Here is a 20,664-nt window from a genome sequence, read left to right on the forward strand (position 1 = left end):
AAAATGTGCAGTTTTATCTACAAGTTCAAGAAAATGTTTAAAGAAAATATTGTAAATAAATATTAAACACTATAATTATAAAGTATATGTGGCAGGGTGCAGGATTGGGGCGGGGTCTGCAGGGGAGAGAGGGAGTGCGGGGGAGTGGCACACAGGTGACGCGGCTGGAACAGCTGACGGTACACAGGTGAATCTAATCATTCTCTGTGTATTTCAGTAGGGTGTGGGCTCTGGAGACGGGAGAGGACGGAAGCAGAGCGGAGCGGAGGTGCAGCTCTGATGACAGTGCGGATGCACAGAGATCCTCTAAAAAGACGTGAAACATTGTAGAAATAAATATACATTTCTACAAATCTCCCGGTGTCTGCTGTCTGTGTGACCCCCGTAGCAACGAACCGTGCTACAGTGGCACGGTTCGAAATACACAGAGAATGATTAGATTCACCTGTGTACCGTCAGCTGTTCCAGCCGCGTCACCTGTGTGCCACTCCCCCGCACTCCCTCTCTCCCCTGCAGACCACGCCCCAATCCTGCACCCTACCACAGTATATTATCAAAAAAACATTCTAGAATGTGAAACGTCAATTTATATTTTGTCTTACTTATTTTTCCTTCCTTTTTTCTTCTTTTTTCTTCTTTTTCTTCTTTTTTTCTTTTTTTTCTGTTTTTTCTTTTTTCTTCTTTTTCTTCTTTTTTCTCTTTTTTCCTCTCTTCTCAACGACCTAAAAATGTGCAGTTCTATCTACAAGTTCAAGAAAATGTTTAAAACACCATATTCTAGAATGTGAAACATCAATTTTATATTTTGTCTCATTTATATTTTCTCTTCTTTATGCATCGTTTGTTTCCACGGATTAATGTTAAAGTTTCAGATTTAAGTTGATAAAAGATAAAAATGAAGAAGCTTCGGCTTCAGCAAAATAAATGTTTATTTTACTTTTTTCATTTTTTGTTTTGTAAAAATAGCTTAACTTTTACAAGGATTAAGACCCAAATAAAGACTGTTCTCTTCTATTCTCTTCTCTTTTCTTCTCTTCTATTCTATTCTCTTCTCTTCTATTCTATTCTATTCTATTCTAATCTATTCTATTCTATTCTATTCTTCTCTATTCTATTCTATAACCGACCATTAAATGCACCAACATTTGCTAATAAGCAGCTTTCACTCCTACAGGAATATTGTGATAAAGTTCTTTATTTTCTGTAATGCAATTAAAAAAAAAAACTAAAATGTCATCCATTCTGGATTCATTACAAATCAACTGAAATATTGCAAACCTTTTATTATTTTAATATTGCTGATCATGGTTTACAGCTTAAGAAAACTCAAATATCCTATCTCAAAAAATTAGAATATTCTGGGAATCTTAATCTTAAACTGTAAACCATGATCAGCAATATTAAAATAATAAAAGGCTTGCAATATTTCAGTTGATTTGTAATGAATCCAGAATGTGTTGTTCTTTTTTTCTTCTTTTTTCAATTTTTTTTCTACTTTTTTCTTTTTTTTTTCTTTTTTATTTCTTCTGTTTTCTTTTTTTCAGTTTTTTCTTTTTTCCTTTTTTTTCCTTCTTTTTTTCTTATTTTTTCTTTTTTTCAGTTTTTTCTTTTTTCTTTTTTTTCTTCTTTTTTTTTCTTTTGTCCTTTTTTCTGTTTTTTCTTTTTTTCTTTTTTTCTACTTTTTTCTTTTTTTCTTCTTTCTTTTTTTCTTTTTTATTTCTTCTGTTTTCTTTTTTTCAGTTTTTTCTTTTTTCCTTTTTTTCTTCTTTTTTCTCTTTTTCTGTTTTTTTCTTTTTCCTTTTATTTCTTCTTTTTTCTTTTTTTCAGTTTTTTCTTTTTTCTTTTTTTCAGTTTTTTCTTTTTTCTTTTTTTCTTCTTTTTTCTTTTTTTCTTCTTTTTTTCTTTTTTCTTTTGTTTCTACTTTTTTCTTTTTTTCTTCTTTCTTTTTTTCTTTTTTTCTTTTTCTTTTTTTCAGTTTTTTCTTTTTTTCTTCTTTTTTCTTTTTTTCTTTTTTCTTTTTTTTTCTTCTTTTTTCAGTTTTTTCTTTTTTTCCTTTTTTTCTTCTTTTTTCTTTTTTTCTGTTTTTTCTTTTTTTCTTCTTTTTCAGAATGTGTTGTTTTTGTAATTGCATTACAGAAAATAAAGAACTTTATCACAATATTCTGATTTTGCCGATGATTAACGAGTGCTCAGATGAATAAAACAGATAAAACTCTCCGTCTGAACCACGACCTTTGACTCGTCATTAAACGTTTTACGACTCACATGAAAATGTTCACAGACACTTCCTGAAAGCTGCTCAAACGCTCGGCCGTGAATAATAAGAGTTTATGAAGTTTAACACAAACTTTAGAGGAGTTTAAGCTGCAGAATGGACGGATGTTTGGGGCTCGTCTTCACGCTGGGTGAGTTAGCGGTTAGCGCTTAGCGCTTACACTGCTAAAACTACAAATATTACCAGGAATATTTGTCTTATTTCTAGTTAAAATGTCTAATTTTAGTAAAAAAATCTCATTACACTTAAAACAAGACTCATCACTGGAAAAAACAACAATTTTCACCTGTTTCAAGTAAATTTTCACTTGAAATAAGTAGAAAAATCTGCCAGTGGAACAAGATTTTTTTGCTTGTAATGAGAAGATAAATCTTGTTCCACTGGCAGATTTTTCTACTTATTTCAAGTGAAAATTTACTTAAAACAGGTGAAAATTGTCAAATAACAAGTTATTTTTCTGGTAATGACTCTTGTTTTAAGTGTAATGAGATTTTCTTCTCGACATTTTCAGGAAAAAGGAGAAATTTCGACTTTATTCTTGAAATTGTATTTCAACATTAACATCTTGACATTTCAGAATAAACCAACTAACTAAAACTGACTTCCTTGCTAAGTTCTGCTTTTCTTAATTTATTCATTAATCCAGCTTTATTGTTTATCTCGGTTAAAGGTGGTGGAAGTTTATTACTAGATATGTAGATTGGATTGTAATGTAGGTCAAATACAGTTTATTGGGTCAGTCACATTCTGACTATCTGGTGTAGTTCAGACATTCCTCTCTCCAAATATAATTACCATCAGAGTATATATATATATATATATATATATATATATATATATATATATATATATATATATATACTTAGTTTATAGGCTATTATTCCACTAATCCTCCATTCGGAATGACTTAATTTACTGTTTCAGAGAGGAATGTGTCTAAAGAAATCTCATTTTTAAGAGAGCTGGACCAGATATCTCCATAAAACCACTGGTTAGTATTCAATAGCATTCAATACAACTAAGTAATAGTATAATTTATAGGGATTTATGTTTATCTGATAAATTAGAGAAAAGTGAAGGAGTCCTATTTTTTCTTATTACCAAAAAGTACAATTTCCGCCTAAACTAAAGGTGTGATTACAGAGTTATATTTCACTATTTTCTCAGGTAAATCATGTTCTGACTGTTTGATGATGTAGTTCAGACACCTGGTTCATGACTCAGCAAGTTTGATGTAGAAAAGAGTGAGAATTCTCAAGTTATGGGCTGTTTTTCTCACTTTTCCCCTGTTGGAACTGGGCCCGTTTGGCCCCTTTTCAGGGTTGGGAGTAGTTCTAAAGAAGAGCCAGAAGAACTAATTTCCCCCCAAAATCTAAAACCACAACATCCAATTCCACTAATAGGAGACCCTAAAGATGATAAAAATAATTGTTGTGGTTGATTCTAGGGATATCTTGAAATCAGGCCACGTTTACACATATTTACAAAAACAGATATTTCCCCCTCTACGTTTATAAAAATACCATCATTTCCAGGAACCTGCATAAATATCTGTTAAGGTGCTATGAGCAGCCAAACCTACAGGGGGCAGTGTAACGAGAAGATAAAGTCATGCTAGCCAATCAGAATCCTGGAAAAAAACATCAACAAATGACACGAGGAACTTCCAGTTACTTTCTTTTTTACTCGACTTTTCGACTTTTTTCCCAAAAATTTCGACTCTTTTCTCAGAATTTCTACTTTTTTCTCAACTTTTTTCTCAAAATTTTGACTTTTTTTTTCTCAAAATTTTGACTCTTTTCTTGACATTTCATCTTTTTTCTCAAAATTTCTACTTTTTTCTCAAAATTTTGAGTTTTTGAGATTTTGAGTTTTTGCAGTGTAAATTCCAGATAGCTAATTATTAGCATGTTAGCTATGCCACACCAACATTTGAGAAATATGTGTTTTCTTCCCGACAGCGTCTCTGTTAGCCTCGTCGCCGGCAGCAGGACAAGCTACGACAACAAATCCTGCTACGACGACTGGAATTAGCTTTAGCTCTGCTGCTACTACGACTGGAATTAGCTTTACCACAACAAATCCTCCCGATGCTACTACGACTGGAATTAGCTTTAGCTCTGCTGCCGTTTCTACTGGTTCCAGTACACACAGTACCACAAGAAATACTCCTGATGCTACTACGACTGGAATTAGCTTTAGCTCAGCCGGGCCTGCAAGTACTTCTATCATAGAGACGACTGCAGAAACTCCAGAAAGTACTACAGAGACTCAAGGACCAGTATTTACACAAGTAGTAAGTTCTGCATCTGCTTCTCCTGAAAGTACTACCAGCGATTCAGAGACTACTATTCCAACTACTTCTCCTGGAGATACTACCGTCGATTCAGAGACTAGTATTCCAACTGATTCTCCTGGAAATACTACCGTCGATTCAGAGACTAGTATTCCAACTGATTCTCCTGGAAATACTACCGTCGATTCAGAGACTACTTCTCCTGGAAATACTACCAACAATTCAGAGACTACTTCTCCTGACAGTACTACCAGCGATTCAGAGACTAGTATTCCATCTACTTCTCCGGGAAATACTACCAACGAGTCAGAGACTACTATTCCAACTTCTTCTCCTGGAAATACTACCAGCGATTCAGAGACTACTTCTCCTGACAGTACTACCAGCGATTCAGAGACTACTATTCCAACTTCTTCTCCTGGAAATACTACCAGCGATTCAGAGACTACTATTCCAACTTCTTCTCCTGGAAATACTACCAGCGATTCAGAGACTACTTCTCCTGACAGTACTACCGGCGTTTTAGAGACTACTATTCCAACTTCTTCTCCTGCAAAGACTACCGTCGTTTCAGAGACTACTTCTCCTGACAGTACTACCAACGATTCAGAGACTACTATTCCAACTACTTCTCCTGGAAATACTACCAGCGATTCAGAGACTACTTCTCCTGACAGTAATACCAACGATTCAGAGACTAGTATTCCAACTTCTTCTCCTGGAAATATTACCAGCGATTCAGAGACTACTTCTCCTGACAGTACTACCAGCGATTCAGAGACTACTATTCCAACTTCTTCTCCTGGAAATACTACCAGCGATTCAGAGACTACTTCTCCTGACAGTACTACCAGCGATTCAGAGACTTCTTCTCCTGACAGTACTACCAACGATTCAGAGACTACTATTCCAACTTCTTCTCCTGCAAAGACTACCGTCGTTTCAGAGACTAGTATTCCAACTACTTCTCCTGGAGATACTACCAGCGTTTCAGAGACTACTATTCCATCTACTTCTCCTGGAGATAGTACCAGCATACCAGTGGCTACGACTGAAAGTGATGAAAGTACTCCCAGCGATTCAGAGACTAGTACTCCATCTCCATCTCCTTTAAACCCCACTATTCCAGCTACAACTCCTTTATACAGCACTGAATCTCCAAATCCAATAACAACACAAATTGTTGAAACCACCGATCCTACTGGAACCACCGATCCCACAACTCCTGAAACCACCGATCCTCCAACTCCTGAAACCACCGATCCTACACCTACTGGAACCACCGATCCTACACCTACTGGAACCACCGATCCTACACCTACTGGAACCACCGATCCTACAACTACTGGAACCACCGATCCTACACCTACTGGAACCACCGATCCTACACCTACTGGAACCACCGATCCTACACCTACTGGAACCACCGATCCTACACCTACTGGAACCACCGATCCTACACCTACTGGAACCACCGATCCTACACCTACTGGAACCACCGATCCTACACCTACTGGAACCACCGATCATACTGGAACCACCGATCCTCCAACTACTGGAACCACCGATCCTCCAACTACTGAAACCACCGATCATACTGGAACCACCGATCATACTGAAACCACCGATCGTACTGGAACCACCGATCATACTGGAACCACCGATCATACTGAAACCACCGATCATACTGGAACCACCGATCCTACAACTCTTACAACCACCGATCTTATAACTTCTGAAACCATTCGTACAACACAAATTGCTGAAACCACCTCTACTGCACCTCATTTAACCACTGATCCTACATCAACTCTTGAACCCGCCTCTAGTGCACCTGATTATCCTACATCAACTCTTGAACCCGCCTCTAGTGCACCTGATTATCCTACATCAACTCTTGAACCCGCCTCTAGTGCACCTGATTATCCTACATCAACTCTTGAACCCGCCTCTAGTGCACCTGATTATCCTACATCAACTCTTGAACCCGCCTCTAGTGCACCTGATTATCCTACATCAACTCTTGAACCCGCCTCTAGTGCACCTGATTATCCTACATCAACTCTTGAACCCGCCTCTAGTGCACCTGATTTAACCACTGATCCTACATCAACTTCTGAAACCGCCTATACTGCACCTCATTTAACCACTGATCCTACAACTCCGTCAACCTCCAATCCTCCAACTCCAACTCTTCCAGCTACATCTCCTCCATACACCACTACTCCAGCTACAACTCCAACTACTTTATACCCCACTACTCCAGCTGAAACTCCTTCAACCCCTGATACTCCGCCCACAAGTCCTCCAACCAGACCTCCTACAACCACAGCTTTTCCAACCACAACTCCTCCAACCACTGATCCTCCAACCACTGATCCTCCAACCACTGATCCTCCAACCACTGATCCTCCAACCACTGATCCTCCAACCACTGATCCTCCAACCACTGATCCTCCAACCACTGATCCTCCAACCACTGATCCTCCAACCACTGATCCTCCAACCACAACTCCTCCAACCACTGATCCTCCAACCACTGATCCTCCAACCACTGATCCTCCAACCACTGATCCTCCAACCACTGATCCTCCAACCACTGATCCTCCAACCACTGATCCTCCAACCACTGATCCTCCAACCACTGATCCTCCAACCACAACTGCTCCAACCACAACTCCTCCGCCCACATCTCCTCCATGTATTAATGGAAAGCCAAACGCGAACAACATCTGCATCTGCGACGACTTCTGGACCGGAGAATCATGTTCAATCGGTAAGAGCCGCCGACGAATAACGACAATAATAAAAACAATAAAAGCAATAATGATAAAACCCAACACATTCAGCTCGATGGTCAAGAGTCACTCCAGGAATCCAGGAATCCAGAAAGCTGCAGTTCCTCCACAGACCACTGTAGCATCTGGAATGTTCCTCCACAGACCACTGTAGCATCTTGAATGTTCTGCAAACCGGCCACTAGGGGGCCGTCCCTATTCGTTTGCAGTGGTTTTTTGGAAACCTTGTGTCCATAACAAACACCACACCAAATGACGAGGTGTCAGCGGTGCAAAGACATAAATGCTAGCAGACCCCAATAGGGATAGGAATTGATACGATTTTTACGATTCCATTTTTGATTCTGCTTAACGATTCGGTTCTTAATCGTTTCCTTATCGATTCTCATTTGGGGAAAAAGGAAAACAATGAGGCAAATGGCGCTAATATGATAGGCAGCGTTTGTTCGTTAATTAGTTACCTGCAGCAATGCATGGAGTCAGCTAACATGCTAACGTTGCTGCTGCTGCTGCTGCTGGGTGGAGAATTACTGACGTCGGTCCGGAGTGGATTGAAAACTCGACCTTTATTGATTGTTATTGCATATTGTGCGTGCAAATGTTTTAGCGTGTTAGTAGTATTTCCTCCCTTTGGTGAAGTATTGACTTGCCAAGTGTTGCAAGTCAATATTTGCAACGGGGTCTTGTTGTCGTCTTTTTTACTGAAATGTTGCCGGACTGTGGAGCGTTTGATCACCTCATGTTTCCTATCGACTGCTAGCTTACGCAGCGTGCGTGATGACGTCGTTCGTTCCCACGGGAATCGAAAAGGGAATCATGGCACAATTTCCAAACAATTCCAAAGAATTGAAACAGTGTCCACACAGACAGCTGGAGACAGAACAACACTTCCTGTTAGAGTGTGAACATTACAAAGACATTAGATCTAAGTTCTTTCCTAAAATTAAAGTCCAGGATTTTGATTCCCTTCCAGATCAGGACAAAATCCTACATTTAATTGGAGAAAAAAGGAAAGTTCTTTAGAAGCCGCTAAATACATCAGCGCATGTTATAGATGGAGAGAAACACAACGGGAAGAAGGTGGGAAAAAGGCGGAAAAAAGGCAAAAAAATGTGAAAAAGGGGCGGAAAAAAGGCGGGAAAAAGGCAGAAAAAGGGGCGAAAAATGGCGGAAAAAAGGCAAAAAAAGGCGAAAAAGGGGCAAAAAAGGGCGGGAAAAGGGCGGAAAAAAGGCGATAAAGGGGCGAAAAAAGGCGAAAAAGGCGGAAAAAATGTGAAAAAGGGGCAGAAAAAAGGTGGGAAAAAGGCGAAAAAGGGGCGAAAAAAGGCGAAAAAAGGCAAAAAAGGGGCAAAAAAAGGCGGGAAAAAGGTGAAAAAGGGCGAAAAAATTCATAAAAAAGGACAAAATCCTACATTTAATTGGAGAAAAAAAGGAAAGTTCTTTAGAAGCAGCTAAATAGATCAGCGCATTCATAGATGGAGAGAAACACAACGGGAAAAAGGTGGAAAAAAGGCGGAAAAAAGGCAAAAAAATGTGAAAAAGGGGCGGAAAAAAGGTGGGAAAAAGGTGAAAAAGGGGCAAAAAAAGGCGGAAAAAAGGCGAAAAAAAAGGTGAAAAAGGGCGGGAAAAGGGCGGAAAAAAGGCGATAAAGGGGCGAAAAAAGGCGAAAAAGGCGGAAAAAATGTGAAAAAGGGGCAGAAAAAAGGCGGAAAAAAGGCGAAAAAAAAGGTGAAAAGTGGCGAAAAAATTCAGAAAAAATGACAAAATCCTACATTTAATTGGAGAAAAAAAGGAAAGTTCTTTAGAAGCCGCTAAATACATCAGCGCAGCCATAGATGGAGAGAAACACAACGGGAAAAAGGCGGAAAAAAGGCAGAAAAAATGTGAAAAAGGGGCGGAAAAAAGGCGGGAAAAAGGCGGAAAAAGGCGATAAAGGGGCGGAAAAAGGCGGAAAAAAGGCGATAAAGGGGCGGAAAAAAGGCAAAAAAGGCGAAAAAAGGCGAAAAAAGGCGGAAAAAAGGTGAAAAAAAGGTGAAAAAGGGCGAAAAAATTCAGAAAAAAGGACAAAATCCTACATTTAATTGGAGAAAAAAAGGAAAGTTCTTTAGAAGCCGCTAAATACATCAGCGCATGTTATAGATGGAGAGAAACACAACCAGACAACTCTATATATATATATATTGTATGCATGTGTTAGATATTTGGTGTTGGGTATTTGTTGTAGTTGTATTGGTGTTTCGTGTGTTGATTGTGTCGTGATTTATTAAGATAAGATAAGGTAAGATAATATAAACCTTTATAAATGGCCAACTGTAGATCCTTTAAATCAGGGTTAAAAACATTACTGTTTACTCAAGCGTACTCTTAAATTAAACTTACCTGCTGGATCTACTGCCCTTATTTTTAACAGATTGTGCTTTTTATTATTTTACTTCTTTTCTTATCATCTTATTCAATCATTTGTTATTTACTGTCTAATTATGTCTAATTATTTACTGTCTAATTATGTCTTGCCGCTTTTAATGTCAATGTAAAGCACTTTGAATGACCTTGTGTTGAATTGTGCTATATAAATACATTTGCCTTGCCTTGCCTAATAGTCCCACAGAGGGGACATTTGCAGTTTACAGCAGCAAAGGGGATGTATTATTGTATGTATATGTATGCTTTAGGCAACAATGGTTACCATTCATGCCAATAAAGCCAATTTAAATTGAATTAAATTGGAATTGAAACACTGGGAACCGGTTCTGAACGAGAACCGGTTCTGGATTCCCATCATAGACCCCGATGCCCCAATACTTCTGGAAGTGTTTTCATTGTTAGCGAGCTAAGCAGTTATTGGAGGAAGTGCAGGTTTTGGGACATCGGTGAGGTGGATGTTTCTCTCTGTCTGTACAGGAACTTCTCTAAAGTTCTGCTGATCTCTTCCTTTAATAAACCTCTCCTCGTAGAAAACGCCTGCAATGAAACAACCATCGCGTCCTTCAGATTCCCTCGCACGCCCGTCGGCTGGTTCGCCTACTCTGTGGAAGAGTGTGAAGATGGAACGTCTAACGGTAAGAAGTGAGGAGGAACCCGACGGTTTGAGCCTCCATGGTCTCAAGGGTTTAAATCCTAACGCTAACTCCTGTCCTTATGGGTTTAACTCCTAACCTTAACCCCAACTCTAACTCCTGTCCTTTCAGCTCGGAAACCACGCGCTTCGGTCAGATGTTCCTTAGAAAATGGGCGGCCGAGTTTCGTTTCTCTGCAGGTTCTTCAGTGCGACCAGACTCTTCAAGACATACAAAACAACGTAAGAATTAACGTTGGTTTGTTCCAGTAAAGAATGAGGGCAAATACCGTATTATAAGAATGTAAGACGACCCTGATTATAAGACGACCCCCTCTTTTGTTTGAAAAAATACTTTTCGAACATCAAATTTAATTTTCATACAGAAAATAATGACAGTACATCTGAAACAAATGATCATAACAATATATTACCGGTATATATTTTCTCGACTGCATTTTCCTCCTGCCTGGCGCTAACACTCTGCTAACGCTAACACTATGCTCTTGTGTCTCAGCTCACCAGTGCAGCAGATTTGGACTTGTTGGCGTCCAGCGCTCAGATTCTAACGTCCCAACCGGACAAACTGAAGGAAGAAGACATAGAAACGGCCGCCCAGATCGCCAACACCCTGCTGCTGTCGCCCAACGCAACGGAGGTAAAACCAGAGCCGCTAACGGGTTAACGGGTCCAGGTTTTCCTGTCTGACTTGGTGGTTGTTTGACTTTTTTTTTTTTTTTTTTTCCTTACCTTGTCTGCACACATATTAATGATTGATACCATGACGGTAGAAACCAAAGGGGTATATATGTGCATTATTACTATATTTAATATATATACATACATATATGCATACATATGCGTACACATACATAAATATACACATACAAACCCAATGATTTTTTTTTTTTTTTTTTTTTTTTTTGGGGGGGGGGTGACGACATCCACTGCCAATCCAGGAAGCAGGAACACACGGAGACACACGTCAAGCACTGGAAATCTGCAACAAAAAAACACAAACAAAACACGAAACCGGCACGGAGTCGACCAAAACAATAACAGCAATCGACCTAAATCTTGAGATCTGATCGCAGTCTGAGCTAAGCTATCGCTACCGCTACCTAAACCCAAAAACTAGAGAGCCAGCATGCAGGTGAACAAGCCAGTGTGTATGTCTATGTGTGTGTGTGTATGTATATGATCATGTGTGTGTGTGTGTGTGTGTGTGTGTGTGTGTGTGTGTGTGTGTGTGTGTGTGTGTGTGTGTGTGTGTGTGTGTGTGTGTGTGTATATGTGTGTTCGTACGTGTGTTGTTTTGACATTTCGACTATTTTGTCTCATTTCGACTGTTTGTTCCAGACCGTCAGGGTGGCAGCCGTCGCCACCATCAGCCAGCTGCTGGAGACTAAACCGCCGGAGGAACCGCAGGAAACGAGCACCACTCAGCAGTAAGAACAAACCCTAACCCTCACCCAACAGCACTTTAAACTCTAACTTTAAACTCTAACCCTAACCGGAGGACAACAGAACCACTCAGCGGTAAACCCTAACCCTAACCCTAACCCAGCGGTAAAAACGAACTCTAACCTCTAACCCTATGACCAAATACGTGAAGAACTGGCCGATGATTCAACTTAACGTTGTATTTGAAGCCTCTCAGAGAAAATCACGTGGAAACATCTTGTACATTCAACCTAATAATAATAATAATGGTCCAACAAGCTCAACCCATCAGCCTCCACCACCGTGCTTCTGCAGAAACCCTGCAACTGTATCGCTCCGGGTTTTAGTTTCCCAATCTCTTAGGAAAGACACAGAGACTGTAGAATGATTTTAAGGCCTTCTGCGCAGAAGGGAAGCAAAGTCGGAGCTTGCAGAGCAACATGGCTCTCTGTGGCTCTCGACGAAATGCTTGCTGGCTCCTTCTTTGCATCAGGCTTTTATTTGAAAATGGTGACAGGAATGACCATATTTGGTAGACAATGGACTATTGGAAGAAAACAGGAAACAGACATCGAGGTCTAAAAAGCCAGATATGTGACATGTGAAACTCTGAACAGATGCGTCCAAAGACACAATGGGTCAGCTTTTCCCAGGACAGCCCCCCCCCCCCTGAGTATCTCCCAGGAAGTGGCTGCCCTGTCATCTGTTAGAGCATGTGATGGGGGTCTTGAAACAGATTCATCTAAAGACACTGGGCCATTGACAAACGGGAAGTCACCAGGCCGACCTTCATGGGGGTCTTGAGTCATCAGATGGTCCAACTAACCCTTAGCTAACCTTTAAAGACAATGAGCTGTCAGTCAACTAACCCTTAGCTAACCTTTAAAGACAATGAGACAGCTGTCAGTCGACCCCCCTGACAAAACTCAGGAAGTGGCCTGTGATCTGCATGTGATAGTTTATAAGGACAAACTTGTTCAGAAGTTTAATTAACTTCACATTTCCCTCCTGTTTGTTATCATGAAACTTCACAGTAACCAAAATAAAACACTTCCAGTGTCATCGTAAACATACAGGTATTGAAAACACAGAACAGTACAAGGAAACTAATAGTCGGAATCATAATTTCAGTCATTATGTCAGCATGACTCAGTAGTGAAAAAGTCTCTTCCATCTCTCAGACTCCTTCTCTCCAGCTTGTTGTAGCCAGTCAGTTTGGGCTAGTCATCTTCAGGCCCGTGGCTGGTGAGTAGGCATCAGGTGAGTTCTTCAGCGGGCAAGGGTTTCGATACCGTCCGACTTCCGGCCTACTCAGGGCCTGGAACATTTCCCCGCTAGCTTTCACTGCAACTGGTGAACACAGTGGATCGTTCAGCAGCCTTTACTGCTGTCGGTGTCCTGACCTGGACAGCAAAAGGGCCCGTCCTGACGGAGTGATGACCTTTCACCACTCGACTCAGGATCTGGTCGTCCATTTCAGCAGTTCCTGCTTAGGAGAGGGAGAGGAAGAAACGGCAGCTCACAAGAACTTTGAACATTCTCATGTACAGTCCGACTAATGGCTGGCATTCAGGCCATGGTTTTCCTGAGCCTTAACTTAACAGGCCATTAGTTTACTCCAAGAATGAAATCTATATGGATAACTTAAAATGGATAGGTCCCTTCGCGACACTGACCTCTTTTAGGTCTCATATTGCCTTTCATGTTGTATCTGCAACATGTCGGACAGCTCCTACAAAAAATTGTTAAAGGGTATTTAGTATTTAATCCTGGTGATGTACCATACCCTGACTCCCTCCTGTTTGAGCCATGGAAACTCCCAATGGCTCAAATTAGCCACCAGGGGGAACAGATTCCTTGGAAGCACTAGTTCTCTTTGCAGCATTATTTCGCATGCCAGCTAGAAGTTGAGTTGGATGCCAACAGAGGATAGAGGGCTCGTTGTCATCATTCTTCTTCTTGACCTTTCCCTGGAAGGATCAGGGCTGAAGAGTCCTGACTCCTCCCCAGATAAGTAAGTGGCCCTCCCACCTCTTGACCTCTGCATCCTGGCAAGTCGGCAGGTCTGACTTAATGATCCTCTAGGGTCAGTTATCTCTATGTCCCCCAGATCCCCCAGATCCCCCCTCCCATCACCAGATTAGATGGAGCAAAAACCCTGTTAAATTATGTCTCCTATCTGAGTCAAGGACCACAGAACTCTTTTATTTCAAAATGTCCTTATTTCAACCCAAGTGGTTTATGGTTTCATGAAAGTAACAACACACAAAACTGTCCGTGCAGCAACGTTCCTGCAACTAACCCTAACCCTAACCCTCTAACCCTCTAACCCTCTAACCCTAAACCTAACCTGCAGGTTTCTTCATGTCCTGGATTTTCCAGACCTGCCGGGTACAGTCTGGTTCATGGAGTCCACCTCCTGATTCCAGGCTGACCTTGACCCTTGACCTCTGTTTTCCAGGTTGACCTTGACCCTTGACCTCTGTTTTCCAGGCTGACCTTGACCTTGGACAAGCTCGCCTTGAACCTCAGCCTCAACACCAACGAGTCTCAGTCTCAGGTGGTTCAGCAGAACCTGGCGGTCCAGTCGGCCCAGATCCGGACCGGGGACTCCCGGGGAGTCCAGTTCACCTCCTTCTCAGGTCAGTTCATCTCCTTCACCTCCTTCTTCACCTCCTTCACCTCCTTCTCAGGTCAGTTCACCTCCTTCTCAGGTCAGTTCACCTCCTTCTCAGGTCAGTTCACCTCCTTCTCAGGTCAGTTCACCTCCTTCTCAGGTCAGTTCACCTCCTTCTCAGGTCAGTTCACCTCCTTCTCAGGTCAGTTCACCTCCTTCTCAGGTCAGTTCACCTCCTTCTCAAGTCAGTTCACCTCCTTCTCAGGTCAGTTCACCTCCTTCTCAGGTCAGTTCACCTCCTTCTCAGGTCAGTAGCACTCCATCGGTTTATCCCCACAAAGATGGAGAAAGAGTGCTTTGTTGTGAATCCTGGTGCAGAAAAAAATTCAGATGTTCAAAACTTGCTGTTTGTCCTTGTTTGTCCTCGGACAAACAAGTGATTTTTAATAATTTCTTTGATATGTAGTGTTGATGAATTTATCAGAACCATTTCAGAAGTCCGCTTTGTGGTATAGTGAGTTTTATTCAGCCGGCGGTGAGCGGATCTACACGGACCAGGGTCTGGTTGAAATGCTGATCCAGATTGATTTGGCCACAGGGTTTTTATACAAAAGTTCAATCAACAAAGACAGGAATAGTCAGGTGTGAACTTTCAGTTTTGGGACTACCCCTGAGTAGTCAGGAAGTCCATATATGGTCCTCTTCTCTGCAGGGCTGGAAGTCAAAGCCACTCCCCCGGTGCCATCTCGGCAGGGATTCAAGACGCCGGAACTTGTGTGAGACAATAGCTCACAGATGAAAAGTAATTTACAGTTGGATGTGATCTGTGGCCAAATGTCCCCACCGGGCGTTTGGCATGACTGTCACTAAGTTCCAAATTACCCCATGGGGTGCTCTAGTGTTCCAAGTCTGTTTGAGGAAACTTCCAAGGTGTCGTCTCTGCAGGGGGGGTAGGAAGCTGGATAGGAAGTTGAAGCTACCTCAAAGGTGTTGAGTCCAGTTGTCTGTTTGAACCAACTTCCAAGGTGTCGTCTCTGCAGGGGGGGTAGGAGGCTGGGTAGGAAGTTGAAGCTACTTCAAAGGTGTTGAGTCCAGTTCAAAGCCCTGCAGGGGATATGAGGCTGGAGCAATCTACAAGGCGTCGTTGTCCCTGCAGGGGCCACGTGCTGTTGGAATGCTTCATCAGTAGGTACCACAAACCGAGAGTTCCCAGTCAATGGCGAATGAAGGTGGTGACGGTGGCGCTAAAACCGATCCTGAATATTCCACCATAGATGTCTTCAGGCTCAGTCTACAATCATACACATACGTTTTCAACCACATCAAATAATGTATTGCTGAATTACAGCCAATTGATGTTTCATGGCGAGGCTTAAAAATGACCCCAAACTTCGCCGGATCACTACGATCACGCCTTCTGGTAAAAACTTAAAAGCTTCGCAATTTAGCGTCGGCCATGTGTCTAGATTGTACAAACCAAGTTGTGAGCCAATCTGATAAAATCTCTAGGAGGAGTTTGTTAAAATACGAGGCCTGGAAATGACCAGAATTCATGAAAAATGACATTTTCTGTTCAAAATGCTGGACTTCCTGTGTAACTTAGAGCATGGGTCCAAGAGACTTTTTTGTAGGGCTTTGTCTGATATAATAGACACATAAAGGTCATTGCTGCAGGTCAAACCATATTGTGGGGCTCGTCAAAAAACATAAAATAGGTGGCGCTATAGAGCCCATTCTTGTGGACTCATGCTCGTCGCCCATAAAATACGTAATGTTTTCTGACTCCTGAAGCGTGTGCAAAATTTGGTGAGATTTCAAGCATGTTAAGGCCTCCAAAAAGGCAATTCATTTTGTGTAATAATAATAATAATTAAAGCTGCGAGCAGTGTTGAACGGGCCCTCGCACTCACCGCCCCCCCCCCCCCTCTCCATCAACAACATTCTATTGTTATAATCATTTGTTTCAGATGTACTGTCATTATTTTTTGTATAAAAATGTAATTTGGTGTTCAAAAAGTATTTTTTCAAACTTGAGTCTTGAAAAAGAGGGTCGTCTTATAATCAGGGTCGTCTTATATTCGGGCCGATACGTTAAGTCTTTTACCAACTTACCAAGTTATCAGTTTCTTCTGGATATATTTCAGGTCTGAAATTCAAATATTGCTTTATATTAATAAATTAAATCAGGTCAATCACAAAAAACCTGTTTGCAAAGCAACACAATTCCCGTCAATGGATTTACTTATATACTTCCATCTTTTCCTATTTTGTGTTGTAGAAGTTGTAAACTGGTGAATTAACGTGACTACAGTTTCATTTTGAAGCAGTTTGATACACCTTTGTCCAATCAGAGGTTGAAAAATCTCTTCTATCTTCCTCTAAAGTTGTTCATTTCTCTGTCAAACCTGAGTTTTGTGGGTTTATTCTTGGAGCTTCTACTGAAACCTCTGTTGTTTTCAGGAAGTACCGGCAACTTCGTGGCCGACCGGATCCAGCTGAACACGAGCGCCGACGGGATCAACGTCCAGCCCGGGTTCGTTCCTGAAGCGCTGGTTTACATTCGATTCCCAGGTGAGATTTATCAAGATGAACAAACTAACTACTAAAACTACTAACTACAAACTAACTACTAAAACTAACTACTAAAACTACTAACTACAAACTAACTACTAAAACTACTAACTACAAACTAACTACTAAAACTACTAACTACAAACTAACTACTAAAACTACTAACTACAAACTAACTACTAAAACTAACTACTAAAACTACTAACTACAAACTAACTACTAAAACTACTAACTACAAACTAACTACTAAAACTACTAACTACAAACTAACTACTAAAACTAACTACTAAAACTACTAACTACAAACTAACTACTAAAACTACTAACTACAAACTAACTACTAAAACTACTAACTACAAACTAACTACTAAAACTAACTACAAACTAACTACTAGAACTACTAACTACAAACTAACTACTAAAACTAACTACTAAGACTAACTACAAACTAACTACTAGAACTACTAACTACAAACTAACTACTAAAACTACTAACTACAAACTAACTACTAAAACTACTAACTACAAACTAACTACTAAAACTACTAACTACAAACTAACTACTAAAACTAACTACTAAAACTAACTACAAACTAACTACTAAAACTACTAACTACAAACTAACTACTAAAACTAACTACTAAAACTAACTACAAACTAACTACTAGAACTACTAACTACAAACTAACTACTAAAACTAACTACTAAGACTAACTACTAAAACTACTAACTACAAACTAACTACAAACTAACTACTAAAACTACTAACTGCAAACTAACTACTAAAACTACTAACTACAAACTAACTAACTAAACTAACAAACTAACTACTAAAACTACTAACTACAAACTAACTACTAAAACTACTAACTACTAAAACTAACTACAAACTAACTAACTAAACTAACCCTAACTAATTTATCAAGATGAACATGGTCTGGTTATGAAACCGTTTAACCCAGGAGTCGGCAACCCGCGGCTCTAGAGCCGCATCTTTAGCGCCGCCCTAGTGGCTCCTGGAGCTTTTTCAAAAATGTTTCCCTTTTCTTTCTTTTTTTCTTTTTTTTTTCCTTTTTTTCCTTTTTTCTCTTTTTTCTTTTTTCCTTTTTTTTCTTTTTTTCCTTTTTCTTTTTTTTCCATTTTTTTCACTTTTTTAACTTTTTTTCTTCCTTTTTCTTTTCCTTTTTAATCTCCATATTTCGACTTTTTTCTCGAAATTTCGACTTTTTTCTCGAAATTTCGACTTTTTTCTCGAAGTGCATACAAAAAAAAGTCTGTTAGCAGAACCAGCTAACGGCGTCTCTCTGTTAGCAGAACCAGCTAACGGCGTCTCTCTGTTAGCAGAACCAGCTAACGGCATCTCTCTGTTAGCAGAACCCGCTAACGGCGTCTCTCTCTTAGCAGAACCCGCTAACGGCGTCTCTCTCTGTTTGTTAGCAGAACCAGCTAACGGCGTCTCTCTGTTAGCAGAACCAGCTAACGGCGTCTCTCTGTTAGCAGAACCAGCTAACGGCGTCTCTCTGTTAGCAGAACCAGCTAACGACGTCTCTCTGTTAGCAGAACCAGCTAACGACGTCTCTCTGTTAGCAGAAACAGCTAACGGCGTCTCTCTGTTTGTTAGCAGAACCAGCCAACGGCGTCTCTCTGTTAGCAGAACCAGCTAACGGCGTCTCTCTGTTAGCAGAACCAGCTAACGGCATCTCTCTGTTAGCAGAACCAGCTAACGGCGTCTCTCTGTTAGCAGAACCAGCTAACGGCGTCTCTCTGTTTCTACCAGAACCAGCTAACGGCGTCTCTCTGTTAGCATAACCAGCTAACGGCGTCTCTCTGTTAGCAGAACCAGCTAACGGCCTCTCTCTGTTTGTTAGCAGAACCAGCTAACGGTGTCTCTCTGTTAGCAGAACCAGCTAACGGCGACTCTCTGTTAGCAGAACCAGCTAACGGCGTCTCTCTGTTTGTTAGCAGAACCAGCTAACGGTGTCTCTCTGTTAGCAGAACCAGCTAACGGCATCTCTCTGTTAGCATAACCAGCTAACGGCATCTCTCTGTTAGCAGAACCAGCTAACGGCGTCTCTCTGTTTGTTAGCAGAACCAGCTAACGGCGTCTCTCTGTTTCTACCAGAACCAGCTAATGGTGTCTCTCTGTTAGCAGAACCAGCTAACGGCGTCTCTCTGTTTGTTAGCAGAACCAGCTAACGGCGTCTCTCTGTTTCTACCAGAACCAGCTAACGGCGTCTCTCTGTTAGCAGAACCAGCTAACAGCGTCTCTCTGTTAGCAGAACCAGCTAACGGCGTCTCTCTGTTAGCAGAACCAGCTAACGTCTCTCTGTTTCCACCAGAACCAGCTAACGGCGTCTCTCTGTTAGCAGAAACAGCTAACGGCGTCTCTCTGTTAGCAGAACCAGCTAACGGCGTCTCTCTGTTAGCAGAAACAGCTAACGGCGTCTCTCTGTTAGCAGAACCAGCTAACGGCCTCTCTCTGTTTGTTAGCAGAACCAGCTAACGGTGTCTCTCTGTTAGCAGAACCAGCTAACGGCGTCTCTCTGTTTGTTAGCATAACCAGCTAACGGCATCTCTCTGTTAGCATAACCAGCTAACGGCGACTCTCTGTTAGTAGAACCAGCTAACGGCGTCTCTCTGTTTGTTAGCAGAACCAGCTAACGGCGTCTCTCTGTTTCTACCAGAACCAGCTAATGGTGTCTCTCTGTTAGCAGAACCAGCTAACGGCGTCTCTCTGTTTGTTAGCAGAACCAGCTAACGGCGTCTCTCTGTTTCTACCAGAACCAGCTAACGGCGTCTCTCTGTTAGCAGAACCAGCTAACAGCGTCTCTCTGTTAGCAGAACCAGCTAACGGCGTCTCTCTGTTAGCAGAACCAGCTAACGGCGTCTCTCTGTTAGCAGAACCAGCTAACGTCTCTCTGTTTCCACCAGAACCAGCTAACGGCGTCTCTCTGTTAGCAGAAACAGCTAACGGCGTCTCTCTGTTAGCAGAACCAGCTAACGGCGTCTCTCTGTTAGCAGAACCAGCTAACGGTGTCTCTCTGTTAGCAGAACCAGCTAACGGCATCTCTCTGTTAGCAGAACCAGCTAACGGCGTCTCTCTGTTAGCAGAACCAGCTAACGGCGTCTCTCTGTTAGCAGAACCAGCTAACGGCGTCTCTCTGTTTGTTAGCAGAACCAGCTAACGGCGTCTCTCTGTTAGCAGAACCAGCTAACGGCGTCTCTCTGTTAGCAGAACCAGCTAACGGCGTCTCTCTGTTAGCAGAACCAGCTAACATTGTCTCTCTGTTAGCAGAACCAGCTAACGGCGTCTCTCTGTTAGCAGAACCAGCTAACGGCGTCTCTCTGTTAGCAGAACCAGCTAACGGTGTCTCTCTGTTAGCAGAACCAGCTAACGTTGTCTCTCTGTTAGCAGAACCAGCTAACGGCGTCTCTCTGTTAGCAGAAACAGCTAACGGCGTCTCTCTGTTAGCAGAACCAGCTAACGGCGTCTCTCTGTTAGCAGAACCAGCTAACGGCGTCTCTCTGTTAGCAGAACCAGCTAACGGCATCTCTCTGTTAGCAGAACCAGCTAACGGCGTCTCTCTGTTAGCAGAACCAGCTAACGGC

At 41.6% G+C, this 20,664-nt stretch overlaps 1 protein-coding gene across 1 annotated transcript in view; it reads left to right on the forward strand.

The window, feature by feature from the left end:
• The first annotated feature begins 10,413 nt into the window (after positions 1–10,413).
• The window catches only part of LOC133425125 (adhesion G-protein coupled receptor G7-like), a 41,609-nt gene continuing 31,358 nt past the window's right edge, over positions 10,414–20,664 (forward strand). The window contains exons 1-6 of the mRNA XM_061715806.1: positions 10,414–10,453; positions 10,558–10,667; positions 10,942–11,082; positions 11,784–11,872; positions 14,361–14,509; positions 16,945–17,055. Coding sequence (XP_061571790.1) covers positions 10,414–10,453; positions 10,558–10,667; positions 10,942–11,082; positions 11,784–11,872; positions 14,361–14,509; positions 16,945–17,055 — 640 coding nt within the window. The remainder of the gene's footprint in view (positions 10,454–10,557; positions 10,668–10,941; positions 11,083–11,783; positions 11,873–14,360; positions 14,510–16,944; positions 17,056–20,664) is intronic.

This window comes from Cololabis saira, chromosome 24, assembly GCF_033807715.1.
Source record: "Cololabis saira isolate AMF1-May2022 chromosome 24, fColSai1.1, whole genome shotgun sequence".
In the NCBI taxonomy this organism is placed as follows: Eukaryota; Metazoa; Chordata; class Actinopteri; order Beloniformes; family Belonidae; genus Cololabis; species Cololabis saira.